The 19,533-nt window shown below is 37.8% G+C and overlaps 1 protein-coding gene across 13 annotated transcripts in view; it reads left to right on the forward strand.

Annotated features, from left to right (window-relative positions):
- LOC124947720 (nucleolysin TIAR-like) overlaps positions 1-19,533 on the forward strand; it is a 506,703-nt gene that overhangs the window by 357,924 nt on the left and 129,246 nt on the right. The window contains exons 1-2 of one of the 13 annotated variants that reach the window (XM_047490264.1): positions 9,128-9,876; positions 10,810-11,554. The exons of 11 other annotated variants lie outside the window; for them this stretch is intronic. In XM_047490264.1, coding sequence (XP_047346220.1) covers positions 11,377-11,554 — 178 coding nt within the window. In that variant the 5' untranslated portion in view covers positions 9,128-9,876; positions 10,810-11,376. Of the gene's footprint in view, positions 1-9,127; positions 9,877-10,809; positions 11,555-19,533 lie in introns of those variants that run through there. One more of the 13 variants, XM_047490263.1, reaches the window with a different exon arrangement.

A 19,533-nucleotide genomic window follows, 5' to 3' on the forward strand; every position in this document is an offset into this window, starting at 1 on the left:
CTTCGACCGATTTCTCATCGTCGATATCTCAACCTATCTACCATGTATTCGCCTTCGGCATTCAACGAAATTCGATGAAAAGCTTTCGAATTGAATCTTAACTTCGTACAATTTAAGTTTCAATTGGTTCGAAGTCGGTAAAGAGTAAACGTTAGGTAGGACAGCTCGATCATCTCTCTTTCTCTCTCTCTCTCTCTCTCTCTCTCTCTCTTTCTCTCTTTCTCGTTCTCTTTTTATTAAAACACCGTAACCGTGTAATTAACGCGCGTCCTGAGCCGCGTAATTAGCAAGATATTTTATTTCACCCGCACTCAAGCTAAATATAGGTCAATCGATTTTTACCTAACGCCATTCAGTTACTTCTACTTTCTAAAGTACTACTAAACTAAATGGAAACACAGTTACGGACAGCTAACGACCGTGATCCTTCTCCGAGCGTTAGCGAGAATTTTACTTTAATTAGGCTGCCGCGTGTCACTCGAAAGGAGGAAGAGGAGGCAAAGGAGAAAAAGGGGAAGGAGAGTTGTCTGAAAGGGTCTGGAATGGCGTTCCTCTTTCAAAGTTCTTTTTAGGCGCGTTCACAAAATTTGCGGCCATTAGGCGAACCGCACGTGACGACCTTTCGAATTCATTATTGTCATGCTTCGTGGCATTCGAAAGGGATCCGATATATTTTCTAAATGCAAAGAAGTATTTCGAGTAGTAGTCATTTTGCTTTGAAGGATTCGATATCGATCGTCGTATCCTCTCGAGAAACCAACCTCTGAGAAGGAAGTTAACGTTTTACCAAAAAACGAACGTCGCGAATCGGGACTATCGAAATCCTGATAGGTTAACGAGGAAAGTTTATTTGCGTATTTACTACTTTCCAAGGAAGAAAAACCGCTATCTTAATGCCGCGTCACGAGCGAGAAAATCCAACAACGTTTCTCACCCCTTTTCCGCTATCTTTCTCTCTCTCTCTCTCTCTCTCTCTCTCTCTCTCTCTCTCTCTTTCTCTCATTCTCTGATCTCACCCTCCGTGAGAATTTGCTCTCCTTTACTTCTTTTTTTTTCTCTCTCTCTCTCTCTCTTTTTTCCTTCTTCCTTTCCCTGAGCGATTTTATCCAAGAAAATTTTTCTTTCTCTCGCTTTTGTCTCTTCCACCCTCCGTAGCAAAACCGTTTCGAGTTGAGCACGATCGGGAAGATGAAAAATTTGAAAAGATATGAACAAAAAAAAAAAAGGAAAGAAAAGAAAAGAAAAGAAAAGAGAAAGGTAGAAAGAGAAAAGAAACGTCGAAAAAGAATCGAGAATTCCTGGAGAAGAAATTCGATAGGCAAAGAACTCGATAACATCATTGGCTCTCGCGTCTCAAACGCGGTAATAACGTAACCGGCTGCTCGAGATAATCTCGATAGAGATCTACTTATCGCGGGATGCCAGCCTGCCGAAGAAAGTAAGGAGGCTGCTGAAAAAGGAACCATGAGAGGGTGAGAGAAAGAAAAAGAGAGGGATGCTGCTGGCGCATCGCATTACCTATCTAGCTATCTTCTGGTTTCCGTAGAACCATGGGGTGCCCTTATGCCACGTAAAAGATGGCTCTCACTATGAAATGTACTCAGTCACCGTTCGCTCACTTACCAATCTCCGTCGAATAGTCCATCTAATTTCACGTTTTCTTCTTTACGCATCTATCCCAACCGACTGTTACAATTAGTTACATTTCATGTATATAAACAATTTTATCCCAAACAATCGAGTACAATAATTCTTAATTATAATAATTGAAAATATCGAAGGTTTTTCAATGTTTTCGTAATTGAATACTTCATTATCAAAGGATAAAGGATAATAAACGAAAGAAGGGAATATAAGGGAGCGTGATAGAAAAAGTTGTTCGAAAAGAAAGAAAAGAATGAACAACGAACACGTTTTCTCGTCTTACGACAACTTCGGCTTTGATTTGTTTTTCTTTCTTACTTTTTCCTCCTACACTGTCAATGATAAATCTCTTTTTCTCTTTTCTCTCTCTCTCTCTCTCTCTTTCTCTATCTTTCGTACTTTCTTCGATCTAAGAGAAAGACAATCGAAACGAGATAAAAGAAATTCGATTGTAAAAGAAAGATCGGAGGAAAGAAACGCACTTGACCATAAGATACTTTCCGGCTTTCACGCTCGGCGTTACTTAACTGCCGCTTTAAGCTCCTTTCCTTCCTCACGAAAGAAAGGGTGAGAGACAAAGAGAGAGAGAGACAGAGAGAGAGAGAGAGAGAGAGAAAGAAAGAGAGAGAGGAGAGAGAGAGATTAATAAAAATGGAAAACGTATAAGAGTGGAGACGGCTGCGAATAATTAAAATGTTGTAAAAGCTGACGAAAAATATTCGAGTAATTCGAAAGAGAGAGAGAGAAAGGTAATGCTCGTCTCGAGATAGCGTTTGTCTGAAAAGTGTTTTTACGGTCTCTTCTGGTCTATCCCGAATTATACATGTTTCTACGGTTTTATTCAACTCCAATCGATCGTTCTTCTTCCTCCTTTCCTTTTTTCCTCCCTCCCTTTCTTTCTCTTCTTTTTCCTTCTCCTTTTGAATAACGCCGATGGATAATTAAAATTCTTAAGATAACCAGGAATAAAAGAAAGGAAAATGTTCAAGATAATACGAGAATCTTTAGTTGCAATTGTCTTCGATACGTCATTATTTTTCTTTTTAAATATTTTTATGAAACGAATGATAACGATCAAACGATCCGATAGAAATAGTACCGAGGCCGTTGGATAAGGGTAAGTCGATATTCGGTACGATCGAAGAAGATTCGTGTACACTGCTGGACCGTGAAGGATCATCAGGAACTCATTTAGCTTCTCTCCTCGTGGTTTCTGGCATAGATATACATGACATGTATATACATCCAGCATATTTCAACCGAGTGCGAAGTTTATAGCATAAACGTAGAAGAGAACAAAGCTAGCATAAAAAGTTCTTGCAGTTTGAAAAGTCGAAATGTAATAATCAGCTCATTAAGACGAAGTTTAATTAACGATCATTCCGTTTGTTTCCTTCAAGTGAAACAAATGGACAGCTAAGATATATCGTACTTTTTAATTTTCATCTCACCGTGTACATTAATAAACATTTAATAATATTTATTATAAGCAACAATGTTTTAAATTATTATAAGTTTAGACAAAGGGTACGAAGTTTCAAAAGTTTCACCGTTGTACACCTATTTTATAAATACCAAATACTCTTTCTCTACTTTATGATTCATCGAAAAAAACATTAACACGAAGCGACATCTATATATATATATATATAAATAACAAAAGAGATCTGAGGGTGTTAAACTAAGATTGGAATGGGTTCCTTGCGTAGACATGACACATTTTTTCGATACGCGTCTTGCAAAGTTTTCGCTCGAGAAAGCTATCCGATAACATCTCGATCGAAAGTAACAGCTATAGTAGTAGTTCTCCTTCCTTTTTCCTTCTTCTTCTTCTTGTTCTCTCTTTTTCTATTGAATTTCGTAGCTCGAACATAAGCTCAGATTCTTTCAACACCACCGTTTCTTTACTTCTCTTGATCACTCTCCCTCATTATCGATAATTGAAAGATTGGAAAGTTCACGACACTTCGATCCTCTCTTTCTCTCTCTCCCTCTCTCTCTTTCTCTCTCTCTCTCTCTATTTCTCTCTCTCTTTCTCTCTCTCTCTCTCTCTATTTTTCTCTCTTTCTCTATCTCTATCTCTTTTCCTCTTTTTCGTTTGCAATCTAAAATTACAGACTCGAATTCGTGCATCAGCGAACGTAAGCTTATAAGGGAAGGACGATGTGGAAATGGAAGAAATGCAGTCAGCAAAGACAATCGGATTTTAGAGATAAAACGTATCACGAATCGTCTTTACGACAATTAGTCACCGTCAGGCAGCACCTTTCCACTTTGACGCATTGCAATAGCCACATACTGCAACTCTTACTAGTGGAGGTGATACGAAGGTGGTGTTAAAGGAGGTGATGCTGCGATTGACGATGAGAGAGTGGTAAAACCCTCGTAAAAAAAAGTCGCTAACTCGCTTCCTCGATTCGTCGAATATACCCTTTCCTCTTTCAACTTTTCTTCCATCCTTGTCTCGCTTCTTTTAGTGAGAAAGAGAGAGAGAGACAGAGAGAGAGAGAGAGAGAGAGAGAGAGAGAGAGAGAGAGACGAGCCGACACTTTCCTTCGTCCTAATTTATACTGATTAGATATCGAGGAGATCGTGGGATATCAGCTGCGGAAGCGGAATCGGAATTACGATTATCCGACGAATCCGACAGTAAAGTCCGGAAACGTAATCGAAACGTGCGATTTGCTTAGCCTCTCTCTCTCTCTCTTACGCTTGCGAGCAAGCATGTCTCGAGAGAATTTGAAATCGATGATTCTCGAAAGCGGCTTCAACGTGCATCGTCGGTAATTACCGCGATGATGGAGAAACTGGTTTAGATAGAGAGAAATCTCAAATGTTGAAGTATAAATTTGAAAATTCTTCGAGAGAATGGATTTCGAAAATGGATTTCGAAAATGGACTCGAGCGAAGTTTGTAATGTAGCCCCAACGGATTGCTTTTATCTGCAAAAAGAAAAAGAGGAGTACTTTTTTTGTTGACCATTTCTCGAAAATTTCTCCTTTTAATTCAGGATATTTCGATCACCTTACGTAAACCGAACAAATATAATTAGCCGAACGATATCAATATATTATTATCGATGGTCATAAATTGATTCTTCAAGATCGATATTTATTCGATGCTACGATAAAATAAAGACAGTCTTATCCGTATTAACGTCTGGAATACGAGAAACGAACAGCTTTTCTAGCAAAGAGTTACGAGAAAATAAAATCCTTATTATTACAGAATGGAGAAGGAAATAATTTATGAAGTCTCCGGCCGAATATCAACGTCTAGAACTTATCGAAAGAATATCCAACTTGAGGTTGAATTTTACGAGATAAAAGAAATACTTGTTTAGTTCTCTTTTCGTCCTTCAACATGTATGATCGTCGGTAAAAGGAATTTTTCTTTCGACGTCGTGAAACTTACACACGAAAGGATTTCAAGCACATAACTGATAGGCTACACGATGTACGTGACGAAACTCGAACGAATTCTTTCCTATCAGCTAGCTCAAAGTTGTATCCTACATCCATTTGATCCTATACCTTCGGCATATCCCATGACCGGACGAATTCCCATGCGTTTTTGCCACGGCTGATTCGAACGAGAATCCAACCACCCGTTTCTACTATCGATGGTGGAGGTGGCCTGTTGGGTGGTGAAGAGGAGCTATGGGAGGCGAAGTGGGAGTCGAGTGGTAGGATAGCGAGCCAGGATCGATGGAGATAATGCCCATTACCCCTAATACGAACTCGCCTTCTCTCCTTTTCCCTTTCTCTCTTTTTCCTTCTCTCTCTCTCTCTCTCTCTAGCTCTCTCTCGCTCCAACACCCCTTCAAACCTATTCCATTTCCGTGGCCCCTTGAGATCGGTAACCGATGCTTTTTACCGCCTTCGCTGACTCGATTCTCGTGATCCGTGAACTCCTTTCTCCGCAAGCCCATCGTCATTGTCATTGATCAAAAATTTTTCAAATCTCGAACGCAAAGCCTTCGTATCTTAAGCCAAATGATATAGATTAGCAAAACGTGATCCCCAATCTAATAATTTATTTAAAATATTCAGCAGAGAAAGTGTAGAAACGAATAACCAACTTAATAAATTTTTTCATTTTTTCATTTATTAGAAAGTAGAAAGAGAAAGGAAAAATAAATATTGAAAGAATCAAGACTCGCGAGAAATTTTTATCGCTTCGAAGAAAATCGAAGGATTTTTTCTAACAGACAGGTTTCGTCGATCTGTCAATTTTATTAACTTCACTCTCGATACGTTTAAAGTCGTTTAAAATATATTCGAACGATCGAACAAACGTGCAACTTCGTGTGGTCTTGTCGAGTTTCTTTTATTTTATTTTTTTTAACACAATCTCGAGAAAGAAAAAAAGGACGAAGTTCAAAAAGAACGACTTTCGCACTTGCAATTACTTCGTTCCTTCTTATAACAACGAGATATTATATAGAATGAATCGTATATTAATTAAGAAAAATTACTATTGGACAAGTACATATTGTTCAATTCATAAATTGCCCGATAAATAACCCAAACTTTATAACGCAGTAATTAACGTTTAAAGAAACCTCTCACTTTCGAGAGATTGAGAATGAGAGAGAAAAAGAGAGAAACTTTGATCGAGAACTCGTGGAACTACTCCCTCTATTAGTCAGTAATTAATGTTCATAACTAATTATCGTCGTGAGTATGAGCACGGTTATACGATATACAGGATATAGCACAATATGTAACAAAAAGAAAAATCGTGGTGGATCGAGGTTGAGGTAGTAAGTCGTACGGGCGCAATAACCTGTTGAGTGCGTTCGCGTAGGTGGTGAATAGTGGATACGTGTTACGCGCGAAAGTCTGGGGATGAAGTTTCTCGAGGAAATACACGCGAGACAACGCGATAGCTTTTGAGAATTGTAACGTAGACATAGACAAGAAGAACGTCACATGGCGCATAGAGAACACATCAGATAATACGATTTTATTCTATCCATCTTTTGAATAAAAATAAAATAAAGTGAAATAAAATGAAAAAAAAAGTGAATGGAAGAAAACAAAAATTAAAGAGAAAGAATAAACTTTGAATTCTGGTAACATGAATCTCATTGGTCATAAAGGAATTCGACGAGAGTTTGCGAACCGTTTGGATTTTGTGGTTAATTAAATGTAGCTTTGATATCGACGGGATATAAAATTGAAGTCCTTGCGATTTAGAAAATCTCTTGTATCAGCTGAAAAAACTTTCCTCTTCTTTTTTTTTTTTTTTTTTTTTTTTTTTTTTTTTTTTTTTTAGTCTTCCTTTCTCTTTTTCTTCTTCTTCCTCGTCGTTGGACTTTCGACCTGAAACCGTTTGACTCAACTTCGGTTACTTCCTACTAAACCTTGCACACCTTTCGATTCGATATAAATGTATCTATCGCATTAATTAGGTTTTATAGTCCCTCGAACGTTCGTACGGCAATTAAAGCCACTCTAACGGAAATGGTTCTCGAAGTTCAGATATATCGATCCTTTATCGGATATCAGAGACTGTTCTATCGTCGCGCCACGGTAACGTTATTCGCGAAATGGTTCGAGATTAGAGAGTAGTGTGTGATTGGAATTAAAAGAAATACGTTTCTAGAATTCACGAAAGTCCTCGAGATTCTCGTACAAGAATATTATGATTTAACGAGGATCCACTTGATTTTGGATATAGACTAAAGAGCAAATAATAATTATAATAAGTCCCATTAAATTTCACGTTAAATCGTAATTTTTTTCGACCTTCCATTAATAATATTCAGCCGAGATATGTACAAGTATACGAATAACCATATAGACATAAATTCAACGACGACCGGCAACAGAGAAAATCACAACTGATGATAAACGGAAGGATTTGGACAAGGACGAATCAGGAGTCAGTGAGCGAATCGAAACACCGTCTCACCTCGTTCGCTCGCGACACGCTCACGAAGCGTTGTAATGTGTTCGACCGTTTTGCAACGGAATAAACAATGTCTATCGTGACTCGCGTACTTTGACCAGCTGTGCGGTTATATTTCCCTACGTACATACATACATACATACGTACAACATACAAATATATATATATATATATATATATATATATATGCATACAACACGCATACACACATATATACATATATATATGTATATTATATATATATATATATATATATATATATATATATATATATTTGCATAGGTCGGGTTAGGAGAGCATTGTGTTGGCTTGCCGGCGTTAAGCATTTGATACGACCGCCTTCCTGTTTCGCTCGTCCCTTTCTGTCCGAAGCGAGTAAGCGAGTAGCGAGCGAGTAACCAAGCCATTGTCATTGTCGTCATCGTGTAGTTGCCGGCTCGTTCGAGCTGTAACCGAGCCTTTGCTGGACGTTACTAGTCTCTTCTTCTGTACGAATCGTACAGCGATACGATACGATATGCCGTCGAGTATATCTGTCCTTTTCTCTTCCTCCTACTCTCCTTACGTACACGCGTATGACACGCTACTACATTCGCTCGATACGAGTAGCCTTTCGGTTAGTCGATCACCTGCATGCTCGTGTGATACATTCTTTTTACATTCACGTTTTTAATCGCAATTATAGTTTCATCGAAATAAAAAGTATATATATATAATTTTATATATATATATATAAATAATAATATATATATAAAAATAATATTATATAGAAATAATTTTTTATATAATATTTTATATATATATATATATAATTATTATTCGTCGATCGTGATTCCCAGTAATTAAAGTGAATTTCATCGTCCAAAGTCATTATTGTGGTGGATACTTTTGTATTGTTTATCTTAGTGACAAAACAGAGAGGATCGTTCGACCCAATAACAAGATCGTAATTGTAATTTTGCGTCCGCAAGTACTGAATTTCATCGTTCATTTATTCGGGAATGCGAGTGAAAACGTAAAAATATTTCTCGTTCAGTTTAAATTCATTAATATCGCCTATTCAACGATAGTATTGCATTTCAATAGGATTTCATTTCCATTTGTTGCAGCAGATGTGACACTTAAATTTCAAATTATATATGTAACAACCTAAGAGATATTCGAAACGCGTTTACTTTGCCTACCGATATCACTGAATTTTTATTGTGTAGAATAATTATCGTGATATATTCCAAATAAGTTTAAGTTACAAATTATTTTTTCTCTTGTATCACATTAAACTCGTAATAATATGATAAATGGATCGAAATAAATCGAGCGACTTACAATTTTATTAACGTCAATATACTTATTTACGGAATGCAGTGTTTGTATATGTGTATGTGTATGTGTATGTGTATGTGTGTGTGTGTACGTGTGTGTGTAAATTATTATCGAAGAGAAAACTAACAAAAAAAAACGTAAAAATTTTCCAAAAATTACGACGGTTTAGAGGCGGTAGGGGAATATTTTTGGTAGCTGCGCATGCATTTATTATCCAACCATATTCTCCCACGCGAGTACTTTCTTCCTTTTTTATTTTCATTTCGTTTCAGCACAACGGTTGTTCCGCAAAACTAAAAATGTATATGTAGTATGTACGTATGTACGTATACCGTCGCTCATGTAAAATTAATATTTTTCTGTTTTGTTCGAAAAACAACGCGGCCACAGGCAGATGGAACAGCGAAAACGTTCGTTGCGTTAAAATCAAGTGAACAAAGAAAGGACTTTTCATGATTTAATACTTTTATTCTTTTGGTCAACGTATATTCTTGTTAAAATCATTTTTAACTTCATCGTATTAAAATTTGAAGATTCATAAATATGACCGTAGGAGCGTAAAGAAAGAGAAATAGAGATTGACGAATCAATGAATGACAAAAATTTCTTAATGCAATGTGAAATATTAATTATCAAAATGGATGTTTACGTTAGGCGAGAATTATCCTGTACTATTTACGTTGTATATTTAACGTATAATCCAAAGCTACATACGTCGATTGATAAATATCGATGTCTTTCGGAATCCTTTTAACATTCGTTACTTTGTAAACACTCTCGGGCTACAATAGCGTAAGAACAGTTTACCAAAATATAAAAGAAAATGAAAGATTATTTATTGAGATACGCGTCCCGAGAGAGTCCCGCGGTAACCGTGCGTGAAAATAACAAAGCCGTTCTTCAACAAATCGTCCTTGAGTAGTCACTTGAGATATCACATTTCGACGACGACTGCACAAGGAAGCGGACGAAGACACAGCGAGCGGCGAAATTGTAAGAACGAGAAATAGACATATACATACTTACATACGTACATAGAATAATTTATATATATATATATATATATATACAATATTTTATATGGATATATATATATATATATATATATGTATATATAAAAACGAAAATAGTCGAGTACTGCTGAGTACGCGTTATACGATTTTTTTTATCTCCGCTCGAGATTGCGAGAAGCGTAATCAGAGAAGCGCCCGTTGACTCGTGACGTTTCCGCTCGAAGCTTCCGCTCCGTAGAACCGCACCGTTTCCGTTCGACTTGCCCAGCCCACAACATGCGTGCGTGCGTACGTTCATATAAAAGAGTATAGAACGAGTGACCATTCGCTCGACGACTATCGTTCTTCCAAGCTTATTCGAGGAACGTGCTATCGAAATCAGTTTCAACGCAAGGAAACGGCTGAGTTGATTCATGGTGATAATTTGCCACGCGATCTCTAGCGTTTCCGCTTCGTTTCATTCCTATGTATTTTTCTTGAGGTCTTGTTCGAACAACGGGACGTTTCTCTTTCTTCTTGCGTTTTTACAAATTTTAAATATTATAGAAAATGGTACTAGTTCTGTTGTATTTTTCTCTTGTTCCTTTACGAAGGAAACAAGAAAAGTTCAAAAGGTTGTTTCGGTCCGTTCAGTACACGAATTTATTCAAGTAGCAGACAGTTACAACACTATACGAGCGATAGTACGAGGAGTTTGATCTACCGTGAAAAATATTCGTGGGAAGGGAAGAAGAGAGAGAGAAAGAGAGAGAGAGAGAGAGAGAGAGAAGACTCGCGGAAAGTCGTCGAAAAGTTTCCCTTCGGTCTCCGCAGAGAATCAAGGATATTCTCTCTCTCTCTCTCCCCCTTCTCTTTCTCTCTCTCTATCTATTTATCTATCTATCTATATCTATCTATCTATTTATCTATCTAGTAACATCGAATGTCGTCGATCAACGATCAGATCGTCTTCTTTTTCTCGAGGAGAAGACAAAGGAAAAGACGAAATTAAACGAACTCTATTCCATCAGACAGCGCAGCTAATATTGACGAAGAAACGTTGTGTTTAAACGAATTGGACTAAACCGCTCGATGACGTCATAGAACAACACCTGCTAACCATAGCGAACACAATTTTCTTCAAAATTTTATCTTCTCGTCGTTTAGATATCTTTTAGATAGATACAAGTATAAACAGTAAACAATTAATCAAAATTTTCCTTCTCGTGTACGTATGTGATGGATCTTGATCCATCGATTCATTTTTAATGTCGTTTAAAAATATATATATATATATACATAATTAGAGCTATACAAATGTGTGATTTACGTTATGTGGGGAGATAACAGCAATATTAATAACATCGAGTCCGTAATATATCTACACTTACTGTGTTAAATCGAATCAACGAAATTGAACTAACGAACGTTCGTTGTTCGGTTACTGAAAACTCGCTCGTCGCGAGAAAAGTGGCCGCATGTGTGTAGACGGTGGTCGAAAATGGCGGTGGTGCCGAGTAAGAATAAATTGAAAATGGGCAGTGCGGGCCGATACTACGGCGCCTATCTCATCTACGACGTGGCGAACTCGTGCCTCGCCACCTTGCACGCCAAGATGCCTTCTTCTCTCGACGTCACGCGAGCCAACCTTCCGTCTCCCGTACACGTCCAGAACCCCCGTAAGTTTTGCTCCAAACTCTCTTCTTCTTATTCTTTTTCTTCTTTTTATATTTCTAATTACTTTTTTCTCTCTTCTTTTTATCTCTCCTATTTTTCTTCTTATCTTTTGCTCTTATATTCTTATTTTTCTTTCTCTTTCGTATTTCATTGGATTTTCGATTGAACTTTTTTGTTTATCTCTTATATATCGAATATTAATTTTATATCGTTCTTTTTTAATTTCTCATATACATATATAGAAGATAAAAATTACAAAGATATAATTTTTATATCGACTCGATCGAAAATTTATGATCATTTTTTATGATACTACGTTTTTAAAATACTCACGTTAATCAAAATAAAAATCTAGTTACTTCGAAAACTTTAGAATAGCTTAAATCAAATCGTAGGAAAAAATGGTGCAACGCGGTGGGCAAAGTAACCTGGTGCTTCTTCCACGTGTAAATATTATATTATCGTTGAAAGAAGAGTGCAAATGAAAGGCGTAAATATAAAAGTGAAAAGAGACAGAGATGGGCAGACGGTGGCAGAGTAGGCTAAAAGTTTCAACCGAACTTAGTTTACTTAGCTCGTAAATATCACGTCGAGGAAAGCGCCTTTCTCTGCGTCCCATGCTACTAGGAAGAAAAGAGACGTTTTCTCGTCTATATGCGTGTGCAATGAGATTATCTTCGAGGGAAAACGGCAAAAGAAGGAGAATATAAAAAATAAAAAAAAAAATAAAAGAATAAAAAAGAAAAAAAAGAAATAAAAAGAAAAAGAAAAAGAAAAAAAGAAACCAGGAAAGAAAAATACGTAGCAAAACTGGCTACTTTTAAAACTGTCTGCTACGTTTTATCCATTTTTGTAACCAGCGTCTATCAAATTTATTGTAACTTATTTTCATAGAAAGATAATCTATCTCTATCGAGTTCTCGTTCCATACGATAATTTTTCTAACGATTACCCGAGACACGTCGTTTCCCGTTGAATGTTTTTCTGATACATACATCTCCTAGAAAGAGCATATGCACATATGTACTACCGCGTATGCTCGTGAATAACAATTTATTTCTGTCGTAGTTAAGGCCGTACGCGATAACCGTAGGTTTTACGCGTATACGTACGGCTTTAAATACGACAAGAATATATCCTCGTTCCATTGACGCAATGAACGAGTAACGTCAAAATAACCGGTTCTCGGTAAAGAAAGAGGCAAATTGGTGCCCATACCTTCCATAATGGGAGGGTTAGTCTAGTCTTGATGGGAGAATTTTTCTGATCGCGTGCCATAGCCCGATTAACATTGAGAAAAATGCAAGGAAAAAATAGGTGAGATTTTAGGCCATTAGTATCGCATTGCCGAGGCTCCTTTTTTTCAAGAGTTAAGGGTGAAAGAAATTTTTCTAACTGAATGAGTCGGTAATATGAACAAATCGTAATCATAAAAAAATATTTATTAACGATACACTATATCTTAGATATATGATTTAATGCATTCTTGCTATCATTCGTAAAAGAAAAAAAGAAAGATATGAGGTTCGAACGTGAAAGATTTTCGAAGACGACATTCTTCGTTTTTCCTTACTTCTTCTGACAACCATGACATTGTCATCAAAAGAGAGACGTTCGAAATGGAATGATCAGTGCAATAACACGCATTCTTCTTTACTCCACAATTCGACCGCCTTTTTTTCTCACCTCTCAGTACGAATCTCACACGACGACGTTTCTTCTGTTCCCTCATCTTTTTTCTTGTATTCTTTTTTCTTTTTTTGAACAAACGAGACGAACTAGCAAGAGGAAGGCGTAGAAGGTGCTGGCCGCAGGAAAGTGTAGAAGCACCCTATGAGACGGGATAGCGTGTCTGTTTTGATTTATAAGAATTCGCCACGAACCCCTAACTCACCTTTCTAAGTCTGGCCTCACCCCGGGCTCTCCTAGATCGAGCTAGATCTTTCTATCTTTCTCTCTCTCCCTCCCTCCCTCTATCTCTCTCTCTCTCTCTCTTTTTCTTTCTCTTTCTCTCCATCTTTCTACCTATCTCCTGCGTGAATAATAGGCAGATACCCTACTACCCAAGCAACTTCACCTCGTTTCTTCCACTCTCCCTTCTCACTCTCTCATCATCCTTGTCCTTTCTTCTTATTTTCTTTCTCTTCCCCTCTCTTTCCCCTTTTTCACTTATCGTTCTCTTTTCATCTCTATCTCTCTCTCTTTCTCTCTCTCTCTCCTTTTCCCTTCTTCTTTTTTCTCTATTTTAGTCCTTCTCCCTATTTTTTTCCTTCATCTTCATCTTCGTCTTTATCTTCATTCCTTTCCTTTCTTTTCTTTTTCTTCATGAAGGACGGACGAACTCCATCTCGTTGTTGGTCAACAAAACGATCTATCAACGTTTGTGTCGGGAACAAGAACAGCTACAAAACATTAGCGAGTCATGAACGATTTTGCATCGCCATTTTCGCGGGGAAGTCGAAGAAGGAAGAAGAGGTGAAAGAGAAGAAGAAGAAGGAGATAGTATATACGTGTATCGCGAAACGCGCGTCATCAATCTTTTTACTTTATATTTTCACTTAAAGTCAAGCAAGTCAACGGTGATGTGCGAACGTGAAGAGACGAATTTCGCGGTGAACTCATGCCTCGCTAATTTGCAAAAGCCATACTTTATGTCTCTTTCTCTACCACGTTCTCTCTCTCTCTCTCTCTTTCTCTCTCTCTCTCTTTCTTTCTCTCTTCAATATTCACAAACATTTACTTTAAACTTTACTTTCACGGTTTACGCGCTAATTAGGTTGTTCCAGGAGCAAACGAAATAATATTTTATGTTTTTAATTTCCAATCTTTCTTTCTTTCTTTCTCTTTTCTTTATTTATTTATCTTGATCTTTTAATAACCTTTCTAAATAAATCGTTGGTTATATATTTCGAAAGGAAATGATTAAACATTTGTTCGTTTCATTTTCGTTTAAGAAGAAATATCAGAAATTTACTTTGCCCTTTTTACAGATATGACTACAACGACGACACAGTTCGACACGTTAAGCGGGATAAATTTAAAGGGAGAAAAATCGTGACGGTCGATCATCGAAATGCCGATCTCTTTTCTCATTCGAGGCGAGAAAACGCGACGATATAAGTTTGAAGTCAACGAAATGTCTGGAAAGTTTTTCAATACGCTACGCGCGGCCTACTTACTTCCTGAATAAGAGTTTTCACGTCGGCTTTGCACATCTTTTCCGATAGAATGTATACCTGTCATTTCAACGATTGTACGCCGCGTAACAATACCTTGATCGATTTTTATTAATTTCTAGTTGTGTTTATATATTCTTTTACAGAAATGACCGGAACGGAAAGAACGGATCGTTAAGTCGTTAAATAGCGTATATAGAAATATATGTAATAATTTAGCAAGCTTCGATTCTGTCGACGACTTCTCTCTTTTCTCTCTTTCTCTCTCTTTCTCTCTCTCTCTTTTCTTTTTTTATACTCGCTCTCGACTTCTTGTTCTTATTCAGCATGCTCGTAAACGCGGCCATTTGTAAATCGATACGAGCAGCTCGAAAGCTTGCTTAATTTTCTACTTTTCTCAAACGATAGGACCGCCATGATTATCGCGTACTAAAGAGTAAAGAGAGAAGGGGAGAGAGAGAGAGAGAGAGAGAACGAGTAGAAGCAGTAGGTGAGTGGTTAGAAGTAGAGAGGCCTACTTTTCGAAATTATTAAAGGATCTCGCTCGGATGCGTTAAATACAAACGAACTCGTTTTATCGGCTTTCATGTAGATCGTTGCTGATAGCGAGCAAGCATAAAATCGAGCTTCTCCTTGCTTGAAACACAAGCCGTGCCGGTCGATGCTTCGTCGATCGAATTATTGCCTTTATCTTAATTAAAACAGAAGCACGACCGTCGAAGCCGATACGAAGCGATCGTAAGAAAAGACTTGCACGCTTTGATCGCACAAATAATGCCTTGTTAACATTGTAATTTTAACGATTGGACTTCTTTACAACGGAAGAAATTCATTTTTCGTTATTTTCTTTTCGCTCAGGAAGTAACAACAAAAGAAATTTCTTTTCGATTGCTTACTCCTTTTTTATTTAAATATATTATTGATCTTCTAATGGAATACGACACGAGTTTGGATCTTGACGAAGATTTGAATTAGAAGACAAATCTTCACTGTCTTTCAACCGAATATTTTGAAAGGAAAAGAGGAAATCAATAAAGGAAGAAAGAAGAAATAATAGAAAAGAAAAGAAGAAAGAACTTTGGCGAGCCTGCGTTTTCTTCGACGTTCGAAATAACAGTCCAATTTCCTCGGCACGAAAAGTATACATAAGATATCGTCAGATATTCGCGAGGTCAGACTACGCTATTGCTCCCTAAGGCGTAAGACAGTACAGCCCAGTCGCAAAATTACTTTGCATAACTTGTTTTCCAAAAAGCACCTTTTCTATGGTTTTGCAAGGCTTTGTCATCGAATAAGGCATATATTTATATTCCTCCGTGTAATCGTGAAACGGTACCGTTTTAAAAAAACCTATTTTTATTCGTGACCAACATGTTTCATCCTTTCCTTCTCTCTCTCTCTCTCTCTCTCTCTCTCTCTCTCTCTCTCTCTCTCTCTCTCTTTGTCTCTATCTATCTATCTATCACATATTTATCTCTCGTAAGTCATCGCAAAGAGTATTGAAATTTCGAAGAAAGTTCGCAACAAGAACTCTAAATCACTAAGAAGTTCGAACGAATCACTATGATACATGCATTGTAAAAAGGAACACCCTCAACTAAATAGAAGCCTGAAATGTTGTCGGTAAGAACATAGTTGCAATTTGTAGAAGGATATATATATAGAGAGAGATTGAGATAGAGAGGGAAAGAGAGAAATAGAGAGAGAGAGAGAGAGAGAGAGAGAGAGAGAGAGAGAGACGCTTCTCTTATTGAACAGGAAAAATGATCTCCGTGAAAAGTGATAAAAGCTGTAGGAGTACACGACTGAAATGCATTCAGCCTACAGGTACGAGGTATTGACCAAAGTCGGAAAGAGATTCCGTTTGATGATCGTTTATTGTAAGCTCCGATACAAGTAGCAATGCTAGCAACGTCAGCAGAGATAGCAACAGCGAGAGTAAAAGCCGCCTACGCGCTTTTTCCTTTCGTTTGCTGAAAAGGCGCTAGTGGTTGCAAACGGAAGACCTGCACGGTATACTTACAAACGGTAACGAGAACAGTCTCTCTCTTTCTCACTCTCTCTCTCTTCCTCTCTCTCTCTCTCTCTCTCTCTCTCTCTATCTATTTATCTATCTACCTATCTCTATCTCTCTTTTACTCTCTATTCATTTCTCAACGGCATAAATTTTACTTTGATATAATAGCGGATCATGAATCATAGTTTAGCGATTTCATAGAATGTGAAATTAAGCCTTTGAATCATCTTTATTTGAAAATCATCTGGCAATTGGAAGGAAAAAAAGAAAGAGAGAGAGAGAGAGAGAGAGAAAGAGACGCAGAAAAGTACCACGCAACGACGTGAAAAATCAATGAAAATTGTTCCGTCTCAATCTGTTGGCATTTACGAGAGAGACTAGTGTAAGGTCGCAAAGTTGAAAAAGAAAGTTACGTTCTGTTATCGATCGAGTCGCGGAATCGAACGCGAATACCACGAACTGAAGTCGCATTAGTATTCCGTTGATTCTTGCGTGCGATCACCCTCTTCTCTCTTAGGTATATACTTATCTATGTAGGTAAGTACATGTGTATTAATCGGATTAGTACGTTTTACGAGGAAAAGATTTTCTCTAATCGCTGTTTATTTCTTCAAACGAAGCTGTTTAAGAACAATGCCGTTCCTTGTTCTCGGAGCAAGTACAAACAAGATTTTGAAATGGAATAGATAAGATAGGTGATCAGAATTGAACGATTCACAGAGAGATTTCACAGGTCGAAGGGTATTAAAAATGTAAAGTGATCTCGAAAGGCATAGGTGAATTAACTTGCAAATTCTCGGAGATCTCTGGATATGATTTATACACCCTTGCACACTTTGTAGGTACCTCTTAACCTCCCGTCAAAAGCATTCGTGCTCTTCATCCTCGTCTATCTTCTCTTTCTCTCTCTCTCTCTCTCTCTCTCTCTCTCTCTCTCTCTTTCTCTCTCCCTCACTCTTCCTCGCTTTCTCTATCTTTTTTCTCCCTCTCTCTAAGCCCTATCTCTCTTGTGTTCTTCCGTTTCTCCATTTATTTCCTTTCTTTATTACTCTCCCATATTTTACGCATCCCTATGGCCGAACACACACCATCCTATTTCACAGATTCGTTTCCTTGGCTTAAGCCGTTCTTGCTGCTATCCTTGGAGACGTCCCTTAATTACCAGCCGTTTATCTCGTAATTGTTAATTTAAGCACGTTACGTTATTCTTCGTAGGCGCTCGTTAAATGTGAAAATGCAGCTCAGTTACGTCGCGAGCCGGGGAAATGAGATTTCTCTTGAAAACCGCGAAGCGGAAGTTGAAAAAACAAAGATGAAAGAAGGAAAAGAGAGAGAGAGAGAGAGTAAGATAAATAAAAGAAAAAAAGAAAGAAAATATTGGAAAGACGAATAAGCGAAGGAAGATAGATAAAAGATCGTAAACATTTTAAGACGAGACTATTATTAACGAAATGTTGTAAAGTGTTAAGCGGGAAAAGTGTGATGATTGGTATACAAACCGTGCGTCGTGATAATGGTTGCGACAAAGATAACAAGTTTACTATCGGACTCCTCCGCGTTTACGAACGATCCACGAGTCTTGACAATAGCATGCTTTTCTCAATTCTCATTCGTTCTAAGAGCAAAGACTAGAACGTCCTCTTTACAATTATCTCAAGGAAGGGATCTTAACTCTTGTTAGAGTCTATATACATACCTTTCAATTTTTACAACTCTCGTCTCATATAAAATTCACTTATTCGATAGATCGATAAAAGTTTTTCTTTAAAACATGCGTCGAAAGCGTCGATAGCTATCGTAGATACTTAAAATATGTTTCTCGTGCTTTTCAATTAGATCAAAGAAAAATTGAGTAAAAGTTGTAGCCTTGTAAAACAAGCAAAAGGGATAAAGGTTGAGAGAGAAAGACTGTAATAAGGATAGGATGAGAGGAAATATAGGGCTCAAAGAGAGAGAGAGAGAGAGAGAGAGAGAACAGCACGTCACTCGCTCTCTCGTTTGCTTACCGCTGGACACTAATTAACACTCGAGTTATTCGCAAATTATCCGTAAACAAGAAAATAGAAATATAGCTGTAATTAATACGTCGGCTCAAAGAAAGGCAGCACGTTCTGGCGCACGCTCTGAAAACGTTCTTTTCCTAGGGATGCCATATACTTTGCGCCACTCACGCGGAACCTTTTAATCTTCACCGACGGTCACCTAACATCTACCAACAGCATCACCATCGCCATCGCCATCGCCATCGCCATCACCACTACCACTGCCTCGGGCGAAGGCGCGCTTAATTTTTCGCTTGACCTACCGATGACGAAGATCCTCGCGCTCACGATCAAAGTTTTCGATAAATATTTTCAATCCCGAGCGAGCCTTTCCCTTGTGTCTCGCATCCTTTTTCTTCTTCTTTACTACTACTACTACTACTACTACTTCTTCTTCGTTTTCTTCGTCTTCTTCTTCTTCTTCTTCTTCTTCTTCTTCTTCTTCTTCTTCTTCTTCTTCTTCTTCTTCTACTTCTTCTTCTTCTTCGACGTCGTTAGCATTAAAACGACCAACGTTTTACGACAGATCATCCTCTTTTCTCAAAGGAAGAGAATCTCGTGCTCGCGAGTTCCCGAGATCCACATTCCCTACCTGCGAAACAAATTCCAAAGTTAATTCTCGTTCTTATCAGAGCTGCGAGCAACAAGGATGCCAGTAGGTTCACGAGACGTGCATCTCGAAAGGATTATTCTCCTACAGGGACATATTTTTAGTCTGCGTCTTCGAGAATCATCATCATATATAT

Source organism: Vespa velutina, chromosome 3 (genome assembly GCF_912470025.1).
Source record: "Vespa velutina chromosome 3, iVesVel2.1, whole genome shotgun sequence".
NCBI lineage: Eukaryota > Metazoa > Arthropoda > Insecta > Hymenoptera > Vespidae > Vespa > Vespa velutina.